We start from the raw sequence: 26283 nt of genomic DNA, 5'->3' as shown, positions 1-26283 counted from the left end.
GTGTGGCATTAACAAGGGACAAAAATAAATAATAGGGATGTAATGAAAGACGTAAAAAAGTATGACCGACATTAACATAGAATAAATACCTACATACAATAGAGAATGCTTGGAGATGATCTATTTAAATGTAACACTAATTTGAATACTCAATTCATTACCATCCAACCCAATACAAATGACCCAAATTCAACTCATTAAACCAATGAGATCAAAATAAATTATTATACAAACACGATTCCGATATAATTTTGTAATACGCTGACCAAGTCGCGGACACAGAATTGAGATCGTATACGTAACTTTATACGTAATAGTCATCATTCTTACACTATACGCCTTTCACCGGACCCCGGGTTTCGGAAGTCTGTATCGAAAAAAGCGATAGAACGCACGCGACGGTGGTTAACAACACGTTTTAACTGTGCATAATGAATAGTGATTGGAACTTCTTTAAAAATGGATTCAAGAGAGGCAAGGTAAATGTTTTTTATTTTTTTATCGATGCATTCAGCCTAGCATGAACTAAGATCTAAAGCATAGTAGTGTAACGGTAGAGACTTTCCCGACACACTCACCACTACAACTCCTGTAAGCCAGGATCAGCAGTGGCACGCTATGACAACCGAGCAGTGAATTTCAGCGAGTCTCAATGAAAACTAATATGTCAGTCCCGCAACGAAATTAATCAAATAGAAAGACAGGGAGGTGCTGGAAATATTAATCCTCCACTATTTACCAGTGATAATGGTAGATATAATAAAGACCCTTATATTGTAAGGCTGATAATATTAATGGTATGGCTCAGTGGCTCCTTATAATCCAATTCCTGCCGGCTTCTGTTTCTATACAATTTATGTAGAATCTAATTATCAAAATGGTTTGCAGACGGCATTTATGCATTCAGGGGCCTTATTCTCTATCCCGCACGTTATTTTAACAGTGTGTAACAAGCACGTAACACAACGCATCATGTTTAGGACTATAGAAATTTGGCTTATAGAATACCATTCCACGCACATTTCTCGAAGATAACATGACACGGCCGCGTTACGCGTTTACACTATCATACAGAATAAGGGCCCAGTATTGCCATTGGTATGGCTAAGTCAGTGTTATATATCTAGTATGTGTCGTTGCTCACGGCTTTAGTCGTATGACGTGTAGTATGTAGGCTTTCCCACTACAAAATATCCCAATCACTATCCGTAGAGGTACTTCTACGCCATTGCCATCTGTTTAGAAAAACAGAATATTAAATTCAAATATTTTCAAAGGGAGCAAATTAGCGTGATAAAAATCCTAAATGTTAATTTAGAACATAGTCTACCCGTGTACCAAATATAATTAAATACATAGATTATTTCATGTAATCCAAAATAATAATAGTCGTATTCCATAATAGATTTAGGGCTTCAATTCATTAAATAAGTAATGCGTAATCCCACTAAAAAGATAAAAGCCAATGTGGGCAAGAACGCCGTGCAGAAAATAAAAAATTAGGAATGAAACAAATAGTGGCTACTGGCCCACGTATCACGTTCCTAGATCAGCCTGTGTATGTATACGATTTCAAAAAGGCCGGCAAAATTGTGTCGATTGGCGAGTAATGTCTATTGATATTCAATTTTGACCTCGTTACCAACGGGTGCCGTGTCGTCTGCCGCCCCTGTATATAAAAGCCACTTATAGCATATAGCATATAAGGTTATTTTGACATTGCGTCAATAATGTAACCACATACCCATCTTTATTTCTGCTAACATTGTGCCAAAAAGCATACATACATAAAGATTATTTTCCCCAAAAATTCCGGTTTTAGATTTAAATTTCTTTATAATTTTGCATCTTAGTTCGAATAAAGTGTGCGCGTTTTTTAAGTTTTGTACAATTTAAATAAAATTTTATTTACGCTTTTCATCCAAACTTACACGTATTTATTTTACATCTACGGTTAAAGAAACTCATATTAAAGTGTTATTTTCAAAAAGATAATGTGGATTTTGATTCTCTACACACAAAAATAAATGTATGTATGATGTCCACCCACGAAGTAGACAGATTAATAATAGTCGCAGTTCAACAGTAGACGTAATGCGGCTGATGTTGATGATGATGTTTCCGTTCGGCTCCAAAACAGCTGAAGTGATGCAATTTTTAGGGAATTTAGTAGCTCAATGAGGGTTCCTATCATGTTTGGCACTTAGCGATAGGATCAAGTAATTTTTTTTTTAATTTTTGCAATTATGTGTCGTCATCATCTGGCCATAGATAATGATTAGTTTTTTTTTTTTATTAAATTAAATAAAGAGACGAGTTAGCCGTTCACCTGATGGTAAGCCATTCAACCGCTCATAATCAGTACAAACACCATCCAACACCTTGAATTAAAAAGTATTGTTTGGTATTCCTCTGCGCTCGCCACCCTGAGACATGAGATGTTAAGTCTCATTGTGTCTAGTAGTTACACTGGCTACAATTTTCTTTAAACCGGAACACAACAGTGACTATACACCGGTGCTTGGCGGTAGAAATAGACATTGCGGTGGTACCTACCCACACAGACTCTTACATATGAGAGACCTACCACGAGTACCCGTGTGAAGCCAGGAGTCTAAAATACATAAATATTGTCACATTACAGGTTTGAACCTATAGTCTTCTTCTATTAAACTGGGTCAAAATGATTTGCGACAATTACTTTAAATAAATTCTACTTAACAGTTCAATATAAATTAAACCTTCGCCTCATTTAAACAAAATACATAATAATTTACAATTAAATCTTGATTTTTCGAGGGCGAATGAAAGTCCGGTTAATTTAAATCAAGCCTTTAACCAAATACACGATAAAGACAAGGAGACGGTTATGAAATCTTTGATATATTATAACACGACTTATGCAACTAATAGTTAAAAGTCAAAACTCAACATTTCAACATAGTATATTTTAATAAATTAGAATAAGTTGGACATAATTAGAACGCGGCTAAAACCATTATTTTTTACGTCTAGAATATTCTAAAATCAGCACTCGGAACAAATGAATTAACTGAATGTTCACTTTTACGTCAACGTATAAAGAATTAAGAGAATCATGGGTATGTCGACCTTAAACAAAACTGGGATTAAGAAAAAGTTAATGTTTCTTTAAATTATTTACATACTTAATATTTTCTCCAAAGACGATCCAAATAGTTTTTCAGAAGTATAGGTTCACCTCGTTTCCCCTTTTTTTTTTCTAATTACCTCAATAAGCTTACTACGAATTCATTTTTGATCAAAATAAAAATCTACTTCAATTTATTGATGAAAATAAGAGATCTTTGACTGTAGCTAAATAAGTATATAGAAACAAAGTTGTTTATAGCTAGAAATGAATACTTCCTGCTACAATGCGTTGGGTATAAGGTACATATGAACATAGCAGCAAACTGTCTAGGGAAGGAATTGAAAGACTAGCGATATAAATCTATCGCTATTAGTTTTCTTTGGTAAATATTTAGAATCGCATTTTCGGTAATATATTTTAAGTTGAAAAGGTGGGCAATGCACCATAACATAGTTGGAAATTGAACGGACCGTTGAGACGGACGCCCGCATGCTTTAAAACTAAGGCACATCCTACTTTTGGAAGTTATATGCGTATTTACCAATTATCGCTCTTGATGAAGGAAAACATCGTGAGAATATTAATTACCTAAAGATTCTCTATAAGAATTTCGAAGGTATGCGAGGAGAACAACCCGCATCAGGCCAGCGTGGTGGAGTAAGGCCTAATCCCTTTCAGTAGTGGAGGTGTCCCGTGCTTAATAACAAGGCGCACCAGTTATGATTAATAACTTGTATTTTTTTATACGAACATGGCAGCTATACTGCACCTGATGGTAAGTGGAATGGGATTCAATAAAATTTTGGCTGACGAGAGATGATTACCGCTCGGCAATCGCCACAATTATGCCGGCTTATTAGAACCGGATATACACAGGCTGATTCCGGAACGCGACACATTCACGTGGGACACTATGGTGCGTTTTAACCTTGTGTATAGTGTATTCTTTGTGAATTATCGCTTGCTTTAACGGTGAAGGAAAACATCGTGAGGAAACCTGCATACCTGAGAAGTTCTCTATAGGAATTTCGAGGGTGTGTGAAGTCTACCAATCCGCACTAGGCCAGCGTGGTAGACTAAGGCCTAATCCCTCTCAGTAGTAGAGGAGGCCCGTGCTCAGCAGTGGGCAAGTATATAATACAGGGCTGATATTATTATTATAGTGGTCGCTTCTCGGGCGGATATAAAATATATCCTACCACCAGCAAAATTGTATAATTTCAAGAATAAATTATTTTGTATACAATAATATATAATAAACTAATTAAGCAACGGTCAGATTAGATTCAACTACAATTCACTCCTTATTTTAAATTAGGTATTTATAATTTTGTACAAAATAAAAAACAATTCAATTAACTTGTCAAAAAGTTTGTTCTTTTCGTTAATTATAATTTTAATAAGTGTTATCACGTCTTCATAATTACAAAAATTACGGGTAGTGGTGGACAGTTCATTTGCTAAGGTCATTCAGTGAACACTACGGTCACACTGAGACGACTTTTGAAGTTTGTCCCAAACGGTAACAAATTGTTTTCGTGCAAGCAAGAGTTTCTTGCGAGGATTGTTGTTGTATGCAATTGCCCACCCCATGACCTTCAAATTAAAGATGGAGAGTCGCATGGTGGGTTTAGTCGGTAGGTTTTATCGGTAAGTGTGTACGTGTTAAAAAAAAAAAACAGAAATATCTTGCGCTTCTTCTTTAGAGCAATAGCACGTTCCGAAGCGAAGGCAGGCTCATGACGATTCAAAAGAACCTGTGAAAGACTATTTGTTTCTTAGTTACGATAACGACTGCGTTTAGTATGATTAATGATTTTTAACCCAATTGATGATAAATCCATTTGAGTGTAATGTACTGTTTTGTATGTCATTGACCTCACTTCCCGAGTTCCATAGACTGGAAATTTTAAAAGCATAATTTTCCTTTCTTGGAAATCAAACGGAATCATAATGTTGAGATCAATAGAAATTGTTTTCAGTGTTATCAATATTTTAGACAGAAAATTCTGATCAGAAAATATAAAATAAAAACTGTCTAACCGGAGTAATAGTAAAGAACGCATTAGTTAATTTTATTATCTTGTTAACATTGAATTATTTATTAATTACTCGCGTTATGTAGCATGTTTTAGAGGTAGGCAAATGAGGAAGCGAATCAATGCGTGGTATGTCACCAAACAATTGCAGGTCAGTGAACACTAACTACAACGAACAATTGGAATGACAAGTGACCACCTCACACAGGTATAACGTACCATTTGTCTTCTCCTTAAAAACAAACCTACCACACTCAGGTGATACGTACCATTGGTCTTCCCCTTAAAAACAAGTCTCTTTGGCCTACTGGTTGCGTTAGTAGACTACACAGCAGAAGGCTCTGGGTTCGATCCCCAGATCGTACAACGCTTTACGTAAATCTATTTGAAGATAAGCTCAGAACTTAATTTTACAAAGACGGTTAACGTCATGCGGCCATTCGTAATTATCTAAAGGGTTGCTCGGAACTAGATTGTACAGAGATCATTGATATTAAGCAAGCGGTCATTCGCAAAAATCAAAACCTTTCCAAAAGAACTAGGTGGAAGATTTCATCAATTTATACTACTCTGATCACACTCCTCCCTATTCCTTCGCAGACACAGTGATATTATTACTGCAAATAATGTGTGTAGCCGTTAAGCAAATAGTTTTAGTTGTTAGAACATTAATGACAGTTTACGGGGAATTCCCAAATATAAATAACATTTGTGACAAAATCACTGTGGATATCATTTTCGGTTTTAAAAAGGCCGGCATAATTATGACGATTGGCATCATAATTTCACCAGCTAACTGTCTGTAGTGTCTGCTTACCTTCAGAACTGTCGTCGGTAATCATTTGTCGTCAGTCAATATTCTATTGGACCCCACTTTCACCATCAGGTGCAGTGGCTTAACGATACCGTGCATGACAAAAAAATTGGCAGTTATTTTTTTTCTCTTTATTTAATTTAGGGACATTTACGAATAGCGTAAGAGTTATTCTTAATAATATTAGTATACACTTATAGTACTCATGTAGTCAAGATTTTAAGTGTTTGCTTAAAAGTGTCAATTAGGCCGTTTTTGGCGTAAACTTCACACTTTATTTGAGAACGTGTCGTAGACACGTGATTTTTAGGAATTTTTCCACATACATATTATAAATTGTAGTATGTATATAGGTATGTAAAATTACTTAAAATATATTCATAATGGTTTTATAAATAGAAAGCTATCTCGTCTCTAAGTAACAATTAAGTCCGTATTCTTCTGTAATGGGGTTAAGTTTATTCGGAATAAGATAATAATGCGGAAGAAGCCGCGTGCTATACCTAGTTGATAAATAAATAAAATTTAAGTGACTATAATGTTAAAATAATGTTTTTTTAAATCGATATTAAGCCTGTTAGTTAAAAAAAATCTAGATATCTGCTTGTTCTGGTAAATCTCCGAAACGGCTGCATAGATTTTTGATGGAACTTTCGCTGATATCACTCTTTATTAGAATTTTGTTAATGGAAGAATATTTAGATATATATATTGGTCTCTCATACGTGAGAGTCCGCCTAGGTAGGTAGTAGGTACTAACGCAATTCTACTTTTGCCGCCGAGCAGCAGTGTGTAGTCACTGTTATGTTTCGGTTTGAAGAACATTGTGGTCAGTGTAACGACTGAACATAATCAGATTTAATATCTCATGTCTCAGGATGGCCAGCGCAGTGGAATACCAAACACACACACACACATCATCACGCATTTATCCCCGAAGGGGTATGCAGAGGTGCAACCAAGGCACCCACTTATCGCGGAGTGTGTTCCGTCCCAGGATGTGATAGGGGGCGAGCCTATCGCCATATCGGGCAAAACTTTGTAATTTAAGGTGTTGGATGGTGTTTCTTCTGTTTATGGGCGGTCGTATCGCTTACCACCAGGCAAACGGCAAGCTCGTCTCGTAATTCAAAGCGTTAAAAAAACAGAGACAAACGATTCAAATGAATGCCAAAATATATTATAATTTTCATTTTTTTTCGGGCACAAATATCGGTCTCTTGGCTGATATTGAGTATAAAAATCCAATATCACTTCGCGCGACCTGGAATTCGAACCTAGACATCTGAACGGAGTTGTAACGCTCACGTAATACAACTACACCTCCTAGACAATCAGGCATAAGTAACATTAGTTATAAATTATATTGAACCACCCAAATAGTTTACAATATTTTTCATCCCTATCTTTATAATTTTTTTGTTATGATGCAATTTGGATCCCAAAAATTATAATAATAATTTCAAATTGGTATACAAACTGTTAATGCGTTATGTTTATACAGAAATAGGTTGATCAGATCGTATGGCCAAAATATCGTATTAAATATCGATATATTACTAATGCTGTGTCGATGTTCTGATATATCGCATTGTAACTGAAAGCTCTATAATTTTCGCTTACGTTGATTAGGTCATAAAGAATACAGTAAAATAATAATAATATCAGCACTATATTATATACTGTCCCACTACTGGGCACGGGCCTCCTCTACTACTGAGAGGGATTAGGCCTTAGTCCACCACGCTGGCCCAGTGTGCATTGGCAGACTTAAAATACCATCAAAATTAGAAAACTTCTCAAGTGTACAAGTTTGCTCAAGAAATATTCCTTCACCGTTAAAGCAAGCGATAATTCACAAAGAATAAACACATAATTTTAGAAAAGTCAGAGGTGTGTGTCCTTGGGATTTGAACCTGCGGACATTCGCCTCGGCAATCCGTACAACCAACTAGGTTATCACCGCTAATAAATGCATATTAGCAATGAATTTAAAAAAGTAGTTTTGCCCCGGTCGAGCCTCCCAATGTAAGATATATACAGTATTCCTTAGACACTTCATCATAAAAACACAAATAATACGCAGATTTAAAACAGTTTATTGTCTAGAATAATTAGTAAGTCGGAGGTCAAACAAGTTTCGCCACTACATATTTATCTGTTTAAGGATTTATGTATCAAAACATTGTAGAGTGCCTTTTGAGATAGACGTGTTTTAGTGGATTATTTAATTGAATTAAGGTGAGTTTATTATATTATCAGTGAATTATATTGTACCAGAATACTTTGTAACAAATTAAATGATGCTAATTTCAAATATTTTATTTGGAAAGAAATTTAAAAAGTAAAATTTTATAAAGTCCGTATTTGAAAAAAAATTGGTGAAATAAATCAAAATATTATTTACATAATCAAAATAAAAGCGTGATAATTTTTAAAAAATATATACATATTAATAGCGGCGATAGCCTAGTTCGGTGTGGAACGGACTGCCAAGACGAATGTCCGCAGGTTCAAATCCCAAGGGCACACACCTCTGACTTTTCTAAAAATAATGTGTGTATTCTATGTGAATTTATCGTTCGCTTTAACGGTGAAGGAAAACGTTGTGAGGAAACCTGCACATCTGAGAAGTTCTCTATAGGAATTTCGAAGGTGTGTGAAGTCTACCAATCCGCACTAGGCCATCGTGGTGTACTAAGGCCTAATCCCTCTAAGTAGTAGAGGAGGCCCGAGCTCAGCAATGGGCAAGTATATAATACAGGGCTGATATTATTATTATATACTTATAGCCGATTTTGAAATTTCACTTATATGTTATGAAATTGTTTGCGATATTTACGTTTCGAGAGTCTATGATTATTGGTGTAGTCTGCTTTGTAGAAGTTAATATTTTATACGTTACATTAAATGCATAGATTTTTTAAATAGAAATCCTTATTTAATTTTTTACTAACCTTTTTTTCTTCCACTTCTCTCAATCTCGTATTTCATCATCTACACCCCTGTTAAACAATTTAAAAATCAAAGATTATAGATTATAAACAACTTAAGACACTCCCCCGAGCAAATGGCCTTGAACATTATTACCATGCTTTTTCGGCGCACAAGTTACGGGAATATGCAAATATTTACGAATATTTCCCTAAAAAAAAATATTATAGGTCTTTTTGAAAATGTTTAGCTATCAAAATATTTCTTATTAAACTGTTTTTTTAATGGTAGCTGAAAATTATAATTATGTGGTCTTTAAGGGTAGATATTCCTTATTGTTAATTTAATAATATTGATTGCAAATAAAAATGATGTTTTTTTAGGAGATGCACGGAATCAAAATTTCAGCGGCATTTTCATTACTAAATTCATGAAACAAACATATTGATGTAGTTGAGGTAACATATTGTAGAATTTTGTTTTTCTATGAGTATTTTAAATTTGGAATAAATAACTTTTAAAAAAAAGGTGAGCGCGCCATTTTGCTCGAAGGCCTTAGTACGAAAGTTTCAACCTCCTTTAAACCAATAAGATGAGAATTATGCAATTTTTATCAAAAACGATATAATTAATACGTGGCATTGTTAACAGTGTCTATACAATAACAAGTTATTTTACAATAAAAAAATAACTAACTGTGACGCTTGCCATGGGGTAACCAACTCTCGTCAGTCGACATTCTATTGGACTCGACTCCACTTACCCTCCTGATGGTATTGGGGGCAATTTGCCGTCCCACATAAAAAAAAGTTATTATCGAATTTTTCATACATTCTAACAAAAGAGAAAGTAACTTTGTCTATCTGTTATGCTTTCGTGGCTGAACTGATTTTGATAAAATTTGGTAGGGAAATAGCTTGAGAGCTTAGGCTTTTATCCCGGCAAAATATATAGCGTAATTTTCGGGATAAAATAACCTATATGTTAATCTCGGACACGGTGTCTTTGTGTGCCGAATTTCAGCCATAACGGTTTAGCAGTTCCTGCGTTATTAAAATCCAAACATCGTCAACAAATATGTCATTTAACACAAGTAAGATAACAATGAAATAGTCTATTTAATATTCTCAAGCTGTTATATAATATTTTTATAGTACAAAATAATTCAAGTTAATGACGTATCAATTATAGTTATTTCTAAGTAAAAAGGCGACAATTTAAAAATGCGAGTATCTAATTAAAAATTTGTTGTGTCACTGAATGCGTTTTAATTATTTTAAGCTCGATATATTTAGATTGTTAAAGGCAAACTCGTTTAATTCTTTAGCGAATATAAAAAACCGCATCTCCCGTCTCTTTATCACCAATCATCATCTTTATCACCGAAAGGGTAGGCAGAGGCACTACCAGCGGATGCCCCAGTTATAGCCTAGTGTGTTCCACTCCATGATGTGATAGGAGTGAGCGTTTTTATCGCAATGTTTAAATAAAATTGTTGTTTTATATACATTATAATATGCATTAATTATAAATTGTAAAATTATACATAATTTCATGAAAATATAACAATTAATTGAAGATCACTGATGCGTAGAGGAAAAAAACATGCATTGTTTATTTATACATGAGAACTGTAATACAAAAAATGAAATATTAATTTATTCGTGAATATGAATGCAACATATTAACATATGCATTTTAAATGTATTATTAAAAACTAACTTTTCCTCGCGGCTCCCACGTAAAACAGTTTTTAGGGATAAAAATCCCACTTAGTATTTCATTACGATAAAATTGGGTCTTTATTTTAAATTATGCCATGCAGTAGTTTATGCCTGATGCGTGTACAAACATACAGACAGACATAATGATTTCTTATGTTTACGCGAATGATAGACATTAAAATTAAACCATTTTTCGGCTCATTCCCTCCTTTCCCCGTGACCACGAAGGCTGCAAAGTCTTCGAAACGTCGGGAGAAAACTTAAATATTAAAACCGCGATAAAATCCGAAAAATAGTTTCATTTTGATACAGACAGACAAAATTCTAAACACAATTTTGGTTTGGCTTCTGTTGCTCTAATAGACACCATTTATTAGTTTTTCTTCAATAACCATAATGTACAGGCATCAGTTACAACTTTCATATATATAGATATATTAATGCGAAGCGAATATGTAACTTATTAATCTGATCAGTGGCGGAAATGATAAAAAGTCTGATATAATATTTCGATATTTAGTTTGTTTTGCGCATACGCCGAATATAAAGTTTCTCCTTTGAATAAAAATTCTACGGTGTAATTTTTCCTGTAAATATAGTACGTTAATTTAGGCATATCTGTGTGTGTTTTTAAGGGCATGGGGAAGAGAACCCACTGCACCCGGTAGTAAGGGAAGATGGGTCCATAGAGTGTCGACTCTCGATGACATGACTATCCGTCGCCAGTTGGCATAATTATGCCGGCCTGTTTAAACCGGATATATACAGGCTGATCCCAAAACGCCACAAACTTACGTGGATCATAGCGTGTTTAACACCTTGTGTGGTGGTCGCTATCTAGACGTATACAAATATTTTAGCATTAGCTACATATATTTTCAGTTGTCCTTTTTATGTATATTTGCCTCTAATAAACAATTCAACATCTACACAAACTTTCATATCTATATAATATTAAGTTGAAGAATTTGTATGAACGCGTTAATCTCAGGAACTACGAAACCGATTTTGAATTTTGACCCAATAATCATCCTCATCAGCCGCAGGATGTCCACTGCTGAATATGGGCCTCGCACAAAGATTTCCAGATCGACCTATGAAAGCGATCCGCATCTAGCGACCTCCAAATAGGAGGCTACAATACTCTTGAGTGTTATAGGATTTTTATCCCGGGAAAATATAAAGCAAGACTTTCATACTCGAAAAGCTTTTTCACCGACGGAGCCGCGAGCAAAGGCTAGTAAGAATATTAGGGCAGAAACAATAAAATAATTTAGAAGATTACTAAAAACCCATATATAAAAATAGTCATAAAACTTAATTATGTAAACTAGACGCACGCAAACCGGATGATTGCAGAAAAGCTTGGAATTTGTGCGAAATTGAACCTTGGCAAGGCCTTGATAGGTGTTGCCGGAAGCTAGAAGTTTAACAGCGTGTTTTACATATCGAACTAGATATTATGAACCCATGCATACCATGACAGTAACCTTAGAGTAAAGGTTAAATGTTATGAGTTATATCTATCGTAGTTTTTCTGGTGGTAGGATTTATTTTATATCCGCCCGGATAGCGACCAGTGTACACAAGGTGTTACAATCCGCCACAGTAGCCCCCGTAAGTCGCGTTCTGAGATCAGCCTGTGTATAACCAATTCAAACAGGCCGGCATAATTGTGTTGACTGTCAAGGAGTAATTATCTCTTGTCACTCAAAATTCTGTTGGTCCCCACTACACTTACCATCAGGTGTTTTAGGATGTCTTTGCCCTGCCCCTATTAAAAAAATCTACGTTCGTTGTAGAACTCCCTAGTAGAAACTTCTAGAAACTTTAAATGGATTTTTCTTTCAGATGTCGCTCCTCGAGGGTCCACATCCTCTGTACCCATGCTCCGAGGAAGATATGCAGGAGATCAGAGCAGAACTGGGATTAAAAGAGAGTACCTTACAGGAAGACATAGACGCTATCTTAGACTGGTTCCAGAAGCAACCACATTTGGTCGAAGCTGGAATTGGTGAGTTATTATAGAAATAATGACGAAAATTTAATGTCTGTAAACAGTACTACAATCGATATATTTGTAATTAAAGCTCTTGTTGTTCCCGTATTTAATATACTCACTTTAATATCTTTCAAATATTTTATTTCGTCTTTTATTCATACACGCGGATTGGTATTAAACTGCAGCCAGTTATCAATATTATTTTCTGCAAGTATTCTTTCTAATCTAAACCCCGCTTAAGAACAAAGATGTTTAGCTTGTTGCCCGTTAGCACATAGACGGTCAAAATTTTCATTGATGTATAGTACTTTTGAATAAATCCGATATTTTTCACAAAACAATATCGGATCGATTATCGAATCAACTCTGCACTTATAGAGCCTAATGGGATAGACAAAAAGAAATTCCAGATTTTTATTAATTTTCCTTTGCCTATAATATAAAATACTGATTAAAACGTAATAATTGCAGAAGCACTTGAAATTTAGCTCGCTGTAGTAGCACAGCCATTACTCAAGATGAAATCTATGAATCAAGGAAAATGACCAACTAAAGAATATTCCACTGAATACTAAAAGGAAGATACATAAGCCCTATGTAATATAAACGACAGCCATATTATTTCCTTGGACTAGGCAGCGACTTGGTTGTGTCCGTCGAATTCCTAAATCTCTGACGCAGCGTCGGTACCCAAGTCATCATATTCATGTGTCATTGATGTAGGATATAAATGAATTTTGCAAACCTGTCCAAGTGTAGGCATCGTGTGGACACAGCTTTACTTTTGTCCTTATAAAATACTTGTTAATGGAAGAAGTCGCAAGCAAAAAACTACTTTCTAATGTCAATATCAGAGCTGTCTTTCCTTGTACCGACATAATTTATCTGCATATCCAATATATTTCTTTAGATTATGCAACCGAGACATCCATATTACATAACTTTGCTTAAAGTTTAAACATAGCATTATATTAAATCCGGTTCTTTCGTAATATATCCAACTCAGGGTCGTAGCTTCTGCTGTATCAGCCGTATCTGTGATACGGGACCCCCGAGCTTTACGGGGCCCTTCTTGGCCCATACATTAAACAAAGCCGGAGCCAAAAGGTATAAACTGCATTGAAGAGACCCAAAAATTTAGGACTCTTTTATGGCAAGCTAAACCAATGATCTAATTTGAACTAAATTAAACGGCTCATCAGCCAACTCATGAGTCATATTTTTTATTTTGCGTTAATAATAATATATACAATGATATGTTTTTTTTTTAATTATTCAATGTATCTAAGGGGTGATAGATTAGTTGGTTGTGGAACGGACTGCCGAGACGAATGTCCGCAGGTTCAAATCCCAAGGGCACACACCTCTGACTTTTCTAAAAAAATGCATTAACGGTGAAGGAAAACATCGTGAGGAAACTTGCATACTTGAGGAATTCTCTATATGAATTTTGAATGTGTGTGAAGTCTACCAATCCACACTAGGCCAGCGTGGTAGACTGAGGCCTAATCCCTCTCAGTAGTTACGAGGATGCCCGTGCCTAGCAGTGGGACAGTATATAATACAGGGCTGATATTATTATATTATTTTAAGTCCCATTTTTTAACTTACTGAATGACGAGATCTTCATATTTAATATTTTTTCCACAACTCATACACGTTGCCATGACACCAATCAAAACATAAAAAGTATCATCAAACATTACAAATATGTGTTTCACGCATAAGCAATAACTTTGGAAAGTAAATTACAATAAAATATACATTAAATTACCATTATAGGTACCTTTAGTTATTTATACTTATGTAACTGTTACGTGGAATGTACTTGAGACATCGATTTTATTAATCAATTGATTTATCCATGTCAGTGCCAATAATATTATTTTGTGTTACAAATTATATATCCCTTTTCCAACAGGCCGGCATAATTATGTCGACTGTCGAGGGGTAATCATCTCTCGTCTGTTGACATTCTATTGGACCCCACCACTTACCATCAGGCGCAGTGGGGCCACTTTATAATTAATAGTTAATTATGCCAAATCTCACACTTCTTCTCTAAAAGCGGCGATAGCCTAGTTGGTTGTGAAACAAACAAGGGCACACACCTCTGACTTTTCTAAAATTATGTGTGAATTCTTTGGGAATTATCGCTTGCTTTAACTGTGAAGGAAAACATCGCGAGGAAACCTACACACCTATGAAGTTCTCTATAGGAATTTCGAGGGTGTGTGAAGTCTACCAATCCGCACTAGGCCAGCGTGGCGGACTAATGCCTAATCCCTCTCAGTAGTAGAGGAGGCCTTTGCCCGACAGTGGGACAGTATAAAAATACAGGCCGATATTATTATTATTATATCACACTCCTCCGTACGCGCAATGTGCTTAAAAGGAGTTTTTACTTCACGTATTTATATAAATAGCTGGACAGATGACCACATAAAACTCGCAGGAGGTCGCTGGATGCGGGCCGCTTCCAATAAGTCGATCTGGAAATCTTTGTGGGAGGTCCATGTCGAGGCCAAACTCGACAGCTGTCCTGATGGCAACTCCGATGACGCTTCTGATGATTCCGCTGATGACGTATCCAACTGCGGCACTGCTAGCGTTTCCTACAAAAGCATATCTCAACGTATTCATTAACATATATTGAGTGCTAAATTATATAATGATTTTTAAGTGAAAGCGGGTGGTTTCCTTGACTAGCATTGTAATAAAATGGTATAATGTTTGATCAATGGACATCCTGCGGCTGATGATGATGACGATGATAATGATTTATATGAAAAATATGTTAACTGTATTTATCTATAAAAAACTGAGTCAGATTAATATCAATTTAATATGAGGTTGCAATCTTGTTTAATTTTAAAGCCGTATTATTTTAAACCTTTTCCGAATTGAATTTTAATGCAGCTAAAATGTTTCGGCCGAATCAAATTTAAATTCACTGATCATTTAGGTGTCAGAAACCCTTTTCGTAAACCTGTTTTCGAAATTAAATTTTACATTAACGTTTTTCAAAAAAAACATAACCCAAGTATAATTGATCAAAAAGGTAGACATCATTATTTATTTACGGTTGAGTGCACAACATTCATTACTTCTGACAATCCCTGAATAATGATTAAAATTTAATTACATATTTATTATTATTTTGTTGCCTCGTCAGATTAGTTTAGTTAGCGGGAGGAATGGGTAATTATGTTTTGGAATCCGCGGCCCCAGGTCAACTACTACATGCTATATGCTCCCGAGTCTTATTTATACATTTATAATAATAATAATATCAGCCCTGTATTATATACTATTCTACTGTTGGACACGGGCGTCCTCTACTACTGAGAGGGATTAGGCCATAGTTCACCACGCTGGCCTAGTGCGGATTGGTAGACTTCATACATCCTCGAAATTCCTATAGAGAACTTCTCAGGTATGCAGGTTTCCTCACGATGTTTTCCTTCACCGTTAGAGCAAGCGATAATTCACAAAGAATACACACATAATTTTTTAGAAAAGTCAGAGTTGTGTGCCTTTGGGATTTAAACCTCCGTACATTCGTCTCGGCAGTTCGTTCCACGCCCAACTATCGCCGCTATATTATACATTTACTTATTGTTAATTTATTTTTATACTATATATAAAAAAGTCGAAATCTATATAAAGTCTCAGGTGGGCAGGTACCTTCACGATGTTTTCTTTCACCGATGACGTTAACGACAAAAGCCAAGGACCGCCTTTGGCAGTTCGTCCAACTCCCTACTCTACCCCTAGCACGAATATTTACATTTTAGACTAAATTATTAATTCGTTTAAGTAAATATTTGTATAGAAATTTTAACAGCGGCTCTTGAACGTATTCAGAAATAAAATACAGCATAACATTTCGCTCGTGTAAACTTCAAAATAAGCCATAGAACAGTGTGAGTCAAAATATTTGGGAACTAGCATCACGAAGCTCTTGTTTGAAAGCATTGACGTATATTCTATAGACATGAACGTCCATATAAACTATTTGTTCAAAATCTGAACTAAAATGGCAACCAAAACGTCACTTTTATATCTTATTTATTCACTTGAACAATAAATAATTATACTTATTTGACTAATATTCTTTTTTCATATCCAGATTTACACTTAGACTCGAGCTCTTATATAATGAGCGCCACTCCGTACACAACCATAAGCTGTCAATATTGACCATACTAAAGTTAGTTTGAATGGATTGCAGTTTAATTCAGTTGAACACAGAGCATGTTCGGAACGCCAAGTCTACTACGTAGTACATATATATCGATGCTAGAAAGTATTGTTTGACTGTGGAGAAATATTTTAACGTTAACTTACTCGATACGAATGACTGGCGCATTTCTTTATTATTCATGCTAAGGGTACTCAGGTAACGATGTTTATTTTTCATATATTGCGGCTACACACATCCGTCACACGACCCTGAAGCTTGTTATTAAGTCCGTCATTTTCATAAAAATATGCATTCAACATCCTGAGATCAGTTAATCATCCAAACCCTCCATAATTGTGTGGTTAATTTATAAAAATATGCATTGACTAACAAAGGAATTAACGTTAGTGAAATGTTAAATAAATAAAAGATTTTATTATTATACGATACGATATTCAGCCTTTACAATTCTACTGAACATGTTCTATGTTCAGAGGCTCCTTTTTCCGCACTTAGCCCATAGTAGGTCGGGCCGTTGTGCTTGATATGCCTGCTATGGGTCTAGCCAGCCCAACTCCTTCTAGAAGTGCAGGATCTTCCTGGTTCCTCTACAGGCTTCTCGGAGTGACCCCGGTGTACCAAGGATTTCAGCCCGTTGTGCAGCTCCTCCGCATTCCAGGATAACGTAGGATGCTGATTCATCCGACAGATATCCAGCTGTTGATGATACCTAAAACATATAAGTGTTTGTTTCAAGGGCAGTATCTCGTGATTGTACCCACCATTATGCGTAGAGATTCTTCTGAACATAACATCTCCCAAAAAAATTCCACACTAACCTGTAGTCAGTATTGGTTAAAAATAATATGACATTTGTCCACAGAACGAGAAATGGTGGAAAGAATGCTGGTCATTTCGAAAGGGTCTATGGAAAAGACGAAGCGCAGGATCGACAACTACTACAAGTACCGAGGGTTGACGCCAGAGGTGATCCAGAATAGGGACAAGGTCCTATCAGGGTCCAATGACTTGTGGACCTCTTAGTAAGTACAGATTTTAACCATCCTCAATAAAATTACTCTTCTTTTATACAAACACAACACACATCAAGCTTTCAGCTCGGAGGGGTAGGTAAAGATGCAACAACCGCAGATTTCGCCTTGTGTGTTCCGTACCGTTATGCTAGCCATAGAACAGTCAACTTTTTCTTTTAATGGGGCCACAAATACGTGTCGGTCTTGATGCGAGGGTCGCAAAAATTTTTTAGTTTTTAATAAAAAATATAATTCTAAATTGGAGATGTATTCATTATTGAAAAAAGAAAAGCTGGTCACAATAAATCCAGCTATACAATACATGATTTTCTGATGGGTGCGAGATTTAAAAACTTTGCCTGTAACTCAAGATGGGCCAATCACAAAGGTCCGGCGGGCTGCAGGTTGAGTATGGCTGCGTTATGCTATAAGGGGCAGGCTATCGCCATATTGGGTACAAATTCTAGACTCCTGACTGATACAGAGTAGGAAACACCATATCACGGTGCCAGACTCGCGACAACAAACCAGTGGGTGTGGTACGCACCCGATACAACTACGCTTGGAGGCAGTAAGGCAGATTTTTATATATTTGTAACGATGTATAAATTAGTAGTTTCTATATTAAAGTTTGTGTAATTGTAAAATGTACAGAAAACAAACAAAAAAAATACAGAAAACCTATAAAAAACAAATACAAGATCTGGTTAGACAATGGGTGGTCTTATCGCTATAAGCGATTTATTCAACTTATTGTTATAATAATATTATAATATAGTATGTAGCTTTGACTTTTCCGACGACCAATATTTGTCCGCCCCGAGACCATGAAGACTGCAAAATCTTCAAAATGTCAGAATAAAAGTATATAAAAACCACGATAAAATCTGAAAATACTTTTATTTCACGAATCATTTTTTTTTATAAATAATACATTTGACGATATATTTAGTTGGGATCGGAACTGGTTTCAGAAAAAAAGGTCATAAGTTCTAAACCTAAGGCACTCTTTTCCTCAATAGTTTGCAATCTCAAAATAGCGACATCTAGTGACTCACAGTGTAGTAAAATTTTAAATACGCGTGTTAATATTCAGGTACATATACAAATGAAGTTTTTTTTAGACGTGCACGGGAAAGTGACCCAACTACACCTGATGGTAAGCGGAGTCCAATAGAAATTCGACTGACAAGAGATAATTACCCTTTACACATTATTGTAGAATCATAATAATAATATCAGCCTTGTATTATATACTTGCCCACTGCTGAGCACGGGCCTCCTCTACTACTGAGAGGGATTAGGCCTCAGTCCACCACGCTGGCCTAGTGCGGATTGGTAGACTTCACTCACCTTCGAAATTCCTATAGAGAACTTCTCAGGTGTGCAGATTTCCTCACGATGTTTTCCTTCACCGTTAAAGCGAACGATAAATTCACAATAAATACACACATGATTTTAGAAAAGTCAGAGGTGTATGCCCTTGGGATTTTAACCTGCAGACATTCGTCTTCGCAGTCCGTTCCACACCCAACTAGGCTATCGCCGCTATATGGATAACGAGTTTATTATTGTATAGTAAATATAATTTATTCAATGATATGTTTTGCCTTTAAACCGATTGAAATATGATTTTTTTGACTCGTTGACGTCATTAGTAAAGATGTTTTTTATACAAGCTAACAACGTAATTCTTTAAAGATTACAATTGTTTTAATTAACAAAGTTTTTACTTACTTTTGTTCAACGCACTAACGTGTGAACATGAGATAGTATCTTTTATTGTGCATAATTTTGGAAGTCTAGAAGTTTTTTAATTTTTTTTCGACTTAAAAATTGGAGTGGCTGATTGATATAATTTATTTTTCTAAATAAGGTAATTGTTTCTGCATTGATTTAGTATAATAGCTAAATTACACTGTCTTATTTTGTTAATATTATAATAATTTTTTAAGTAAATTTTGTAGATTTTATAGTTCGCTAGTATGGTATATTTAAATTTTAGAAGAGAATAACTATGGAAATAAAATAATACTTATTTCGATTTTACAATCGTCAATCACAACATGAGTAAAGCGCAATTGATATCAATAATTCTAGAATATTCCATTCCGAACTTTGACCGTAGACCATTGTTCCATTTCAAAGTATGAAAGCAAAACTCGAAAACCAAAATTCACGTGAATATTTTTTGTTCCAGCATGCAAATGTCCATACCGAAGCTTTACAAAGGCAAAAGGTTAACACTGGTAAAATTCTTCGACAACGAACTGAATAATTTTTCAGCTGAAGTTATATTCAGAAACACGTTTATGGTAAGCAGAAATCAGAATACAGAATGGCAAGATGAGCACCCCTGAGCAATTATAAAATTGATCGCAAATGCTCGAGCATTATATTTCTTTTATTAGTTGCTATTTTGAACTCTAGTTGCAATGGATAAGAATTATGTTTGATTGTCAGTAGAAAATTGTTCAATTATGCTCAAGCAGATTAGGGGGTGTTAAATGGCATTATATTATTTTTAAATAAAAATATACTATGAAGTTATTTAGTGTTAGTATAACAAAACAATAATTTTCCGAGATTACAGTACTTGCGTTTTTATATTATGCATTCATATTTTTTTCATTTATAAAAAAAACTTTAATAATGAAAAGAAATTAAGTTTCTTTTATTTAAAAAAAATCCAACCCCATTGTTACAATAATTTGCGTAACTTATAGTTGCACAATATAAGGCAGATATTACTAATCCCATAAAACAGACATTAATTTTATAATATTATACTATACATAATTTTGACATTGCGTTACTAAATGAAATCACATATTCGTCTTCATAGTAATGGCTTTAGGGCGCGTAAAATTAAAATTACATTTTATTAATATTTATTTTGTTCGAAAATTACACTTTTTTATTTTACATCTACGGCTCAAGTAACTTATTGTAAACTGTTATTTCCAAGAAGATAAGTACTTATGTGGTTTCATTTAGTAACGCGATGTCAAAATGACCCTGTATAAGTACTAGCAGCACAATATAATACTATTAACATTTTTTTTTTAGTTGGCAGACATAAGATTAAAATATGACTACTTCCTAAGCGACATATGGATTGTGGATATGAAAAATACTGGCTTCAGTCATCTATTGAGACTAAATCCTATTGTTATGCAAAAGACAGCGCAAATGTTCCAAGTGAGTATGTTTCCATTTAAGCCATCTAGACTACTATCTAGATATAAAAACTGTCTTTGTTATCTTTGTTATGTATATATATATATATATATATATATATCAGCTCTGTATTATATACCCTCCTACTGCTGAGCACGAGCCTCCTCTACTACTGAGAGGGATTAGGCCTTAGTCCACCACGCTAGCCTAGTGCGGATTAGTAGACTTCACACACCCTCCAAATTCCTATAAAGAATATCTCAGGTATGCAGGTTTTCTCATGATGTTATTCTTCACCGTTAGAGCAAGCGATAATTCACAAAGAATACACACATAATCTACTGAACGGATTTGTATGAAATTTGGTATGGAGATAGTTTAAGACTTTGAAAAAGTTATAGGCTACTTTCTACCCCGGGAATATATTACATAGCGGGGCTTTTATCCCGGAAAACTCCTTCACATGGGCGAAGCCGCGAACAAAAACTAGTTCTAATAATCTGTCATTTTTTTTTTCAATATTCCTTTTAATCTCTTAAGTATAGTTGCTTACGTTTTATTTACGGATAAAACGACAATTTTAAGAACATTTTCATGAAATGATAGCTAATCAATATTTACCTAGAAACTCAAGATGTATTTTTTGGTTTCAGGAGGGACTAGGCGTCCGAGTCCACGCTATTCACATTATAAATGCTATACCAGCTCTATCCCATGTTGTGAGTTTCTTGAAGCAATTCTTCAGCCCAAAGATCATGGACCGTCTCATCATCCACGATTCCTTGGAAGACCTTTACCAGCACATACCTAAGAAGTACCTACCCGAAGATTATGGTGGTTTAGAACCTTCCACATCAGTGTTCAAAGGTGAGTGTAAATAACTTGTTAAGACATTAACACCCGTATTTACTTAGCTGTAAGTACTCAGTATCAGGCAATAGGTTAGGCACAGAAAAACATCGCATAGGGTCAAAAATTTTGTTTTCTTTGGCTTTTATTATCTCTGCTAGTGGTAGTGGTAGGATATTTTTTGTATCCGCCTGGGTAGCAACCACTGTACATAAGGTGTTAATAGGTAGTAGCCCACGTTTCGTGTTCTGGGATCAGCCTGTGTATATCCGGTTCCAACAGGCCGGCATAATTGTGTCAACTGCCGAGGGGTAATCATCTCTCTTTAGTCATCATTCTATTGGATCTCCACTTCACTTAATAAAAAACTAAAAATGAAAAACTGTGCCAAGAAACATTATTATATTATTATCCTATAACCATATCAGGCAAAAATTTCGCACTCTAGTCTAATACTCAAATACCACTTTATCTAACATTAGACAATTATATTAATACGTGGAGAAAAACTTTGTACAACTTTTTAAGTATATTAATCGCATTGATAAGCTATAAATTTGTCATAATTAAAGTTGATATAAAGAAGTACAGCAGTACCTTAATAATGGTAATACTTATTTTTTTTTAATTGTATTCGAATTTCGACCAAGGTGACCACTATGCATAAAAACCTTAGTCGCTCAAACAAATGTGATCAGGAGCAACGGTTTGAATAAGGACGAAACTGGACGACAGTTTAACCATAAGATTTATATACCTCATTCAAATACGAAAAAAACATAATGGCATAGCATTTTTTGCGAAAACACAAAATGTTTCCATGAATAGGGCAACTAGCATTTAAAAACACTTTTTTGTGGATCTGTTTAAGATATGCCAATGTCATGTTCTACAATTTGTGTCGGTCTTTGTAACTTATGAGTCAATGTGTGTCATTGACTTAAGTTCCTCAAATGACTAAATTAGGTGACTGTCCCTCAATGTCAAGTTATCATTGGTTTATGTCGGTGTTCGTGTATAAGTTATACATAAAAGTAGGTTATTTTTTTTATAGCTTTGAATGATGAGACGAGACGTTCGTCTGATGATTAGCGACACGACTGCCCATTAATAGTAGACACACCATCCTTGAATTACTAAGTATTGTTTGGTATTTCACTACGCTCGCAATTCTGAGACATGAGATGTTAAGTCTTATTATGTCCAGTACACAGGCTACAATGTCCTTCAAACCTAAACACAACAATGACTATACACTGCTACTTGGCGGCAGAAATAGACATTGCGGTGATACCCAGGCGTACTCTCACATATGAAAGACCTATCACCAGTGTAGTGGTTATCGCCTATAGATACTCTAAAGACCATTTTCTCACGCCTCTAACAAAACCCTACGCGTCTTTGAACTGCCTCGGTGGCGTAGTTGTATGGCACGAGTGCAGAGCTGAGGCTGGGCCTTGTTCACTCGCTCATTATTTATTTAATAATGTTCAATCATTTTATTGTGAAACGATTGATATGTATTTCAAGAGTGTTTCCGACAAACATGGTTTTTGACCTCATATATTTTATTATTTTTAAGATTATTTCAATAATATTATTACTGTCCCTTGATATGAGTTTAGTTATGAAAGGTAGTCGTGGCTGTCGCCTCAGCGGAAGATAAGCGTTAATTTTTATCAGCATATGCTGAGTTGAGGTCGGTTTTGTGACAAGCAAATTTATTTAAATGTTGTTTTTTTATTATTGTATTATCTTGCTTGTTAAAAACAAATATTTTCTTCATTAGAGGCCTTGCTACCGCCGTATCAGAGATACAGGGCCCCCAACCTTTAGGGGCCCTTCTTGGCCTGAAGCCGGGTTCGATCCCATGGTCAGGAAAAATTATATCAGGTTTTTCTACTCAGTATGAGTCAAGAGTCTGGAATTTGTGCCTGATATGGGTATACGCTCGCCCCATCACATAATACTCCCGGGGGAAAGTTGGTGCGCTAGTAGCGCCTTTGCTTACCCCTTCGGGAATAAAAGGCGTGAGGGCGTGTGTTTGTGTTTCTTTGAGCATATTTAAATTTGAATTTTATGTTCATGAGTTAAAGTAAGGTTTTGTTTTATCGCTATTTCGTTCAATTGCCAAATAAATAATTTATTCTGCCAGCAAACATACATACTATGTTGTTAAAATTTAATATGTGAAATACTAAAAAGATGGAAAATGTACAGAAAAATGCAACTTTATAAAAAAAATACTAACAAAAACACACATCACGCCCCTATCGTGGAGAGGGTAGACAGGAGTGCAACCGGGGCACCCAGTTTTCGTCATGTGTGTTCCGTCCCGTAGGGGGCGAGCCTATCGCCATATCGAGCACAAACTCCAGTCTGATACTAAACAGAAACCCAATATCACTTCGCCGAATTCATAAACTAAAAAATATCACTGTATAAGATATTAGCCTTTAATTTAAGGAAAGACATTCTTATATCGAGAAATAACCAAGCCATCCCGCAGATATCATTGTAACTACAGAATATATTTACAAAAATTATATTATCTTATTCAGTTTTTATTTTTATTACCCATTATTCATGAATAATGACATAAAATAAATCTTGCTCAGCGAATATCACTGTTAATTGTAATAATCTCATGAGAAATAAAACAAGTATCACTAAATATAAACAATGGAGTAATTGTATTGTTTTTTTACAGATAAATATGAAAAAGAATTGCGCAATACAAAAACAAAACAATATCTAATAGAAGCCAGCAAGATGGTGTCGAACGAAAACCTAAGGCCCGGTAGCAACATTAATGAGGAATATTTGGCTGGATCATTTCGAAAGCTTGACTTCGATTAATTTATTATATAGATGTAAGGGTTGAAGTGCATTGTATTTATTTATTGACTCTTTTTGATATTGATCCTATTGTATATACCATAAAGTTCTTTTTACAGTATCTAACTCATCTTTTTAGCAAAAACAAAGCTATTTAATTATTTGCTTATTTATTATTTAATATTTTATATCCGCCCGTATAGCGACCACCGTACACAAGGTGTTAAAACCAGCCATAGTGGCTCATGAAAGTGTGTCGCGTTCCGCGATCAGCCTGTGTATATCCGGTTCCAACAGGCCGCTGTAATTGTGTCGACTGTCGAGGGGTAATCATCTCTCGTTAATTGACATTCTATTGGAGCTCACTCCACTTACCATCAGGTACAGTGGGGTCACTTTGTCGCACACGTATAAAAAATGTATTGCAGAAATAGTCACATCAGATGAATAATATCTGTATTATTTCTTGATATGCAGACATACGAAATATCCTTTTTATAATTTTTTTTATATTCTTCGGATCTTGAATATGACTTTTTGCAATGATATATATTTTAAAATGTTGACGAAATTGTATCTCTAACTTTAAGAACTCTCTTGGTTTATACAAACATATATTAAGTAGTTAAAATTTTCTTGTGTATATTTATAATATTTTTTTTTATTTGACGTCAATAGAGAAATGTTATTATTTAGTTTTGTAATATAATTTGGTTATAAATGAAATTGGACTTTGTAGCTTACTGATCTAGGTTTAGAATAGTTTGAGAAGTTAGATATTATGTTATGGATATCAGAACATATTTTTAGGAGGAACGCATTTTTGTCTAAATAAGTTGTATTGTAATAGGTTACCATTAAATAAATGAATTTAAAGATTCGTTTTATTTTATTATACGGATTGGATAATAATTTTTATTAAGAGTCTCTAATACAGAGAGTTTTGAGTCCACCACCAATTTATAGTTTGGCACACTTCACAATTCGTCATCAATTATTAAATCTTACGAATGTGGGTTTATTTCATTGTTGGAATAGGCATCCCTGCAATCATCTGCGGGAGAAACCTGTGAATGGGATATTCGAATCCCGCGGGTTAGCGACTGCAGAAACCTGGAGGAGAGCTGGGAGGGAATATTTGAAGGTACGTAGTGTGGGGGAAGAATAGGAACCCTCTTTTGAGATGTGCGTCGGGGAGAAGGAAGAAAGGAGGAGAAATGTTCACGAGCCCTCATAAGCCCTATTTGTACTTACAACCAAGAGGTGTACCCACGGAACTGTAGGCCTAGAGCCGCGGCAAATATCTCCCCGTGCATTCGGTGTGGACACCGAGCACACAAGAATTGCCTCAGGGGCGTAAGTATGTGGGATTCCTCATTATATTTTCTTCCACCGACGAAATATGCTTGAATTTGATCCCATGACATTCCAATTGACCCTAAACGACTATTAATATCATCATTAGACTCAGAAATGCCTTGTCAAACAATAATTAGGGCGTAAACCACATGCTAATTGTTGACGATTTGATTGAGTATGCTTCGTGGCGTCCATCGATCAAGCTATCTGGT

General features: G+C 35.2%; 1 protein-coding gene across 2 annotated transcripts; it reads left to right on the top strand.

Moving 5' to 3' along the window:
- The first annotated feature begins 371 nt into the window (after nt 1-371).
- Nucleotides 372-25592, top strand: LOC115448096. Of its 2 annotated transcripts, none has more exons than XM_030175399.1 (7): nt 372-479; nt 12475-12637; nt 17695-17854; nt 20046-20160; nt 20915-21046; nt 21679-21892; nt 24585-25592. In XM_030175399.1, the coding sequence occupies exons 1-7, from the start codon at nt 432-434 to the stop codon at nt 24731-24733; spliced, it is 981 nt and encodes a 326-aa protein (XP_030031259.1). In that variant the 5' UTR covers nt 372-431; the 3' UTR covers nt 24734-25592. The 2 variants fall into 2 exon arrangements, with proteins under 2 accessions (XP_030031259.1, XP_030031260.1); XM_030175400.1 differs by lacking the exon at nt 372-479 and adding an exon at nt 8151-8206.
- The last annotated feature ends 691 nt before the right edge of the window (nt 25593-26283 follow it).

The sequence above is a fragment of the Manduca sexta genome, chromosome 9 (genome assembly GCF_014839805.1).
Source record: "Manduca sexta isolate Smith_Timp_Sample1 chromosome 9, JHU_Msex_v1.0, whole genome shotgun sequence".
In the NCBI taxonomy this organism is placed as follows: Eukaryota; Metazoa; Arthropoda; class Insecta; order Lepidoptera; family Sphingidae; genus Manduca; species Manduca sexta.
This window is presented reverse-complemented; position numbering and strand designations above follow the sequence as displayed.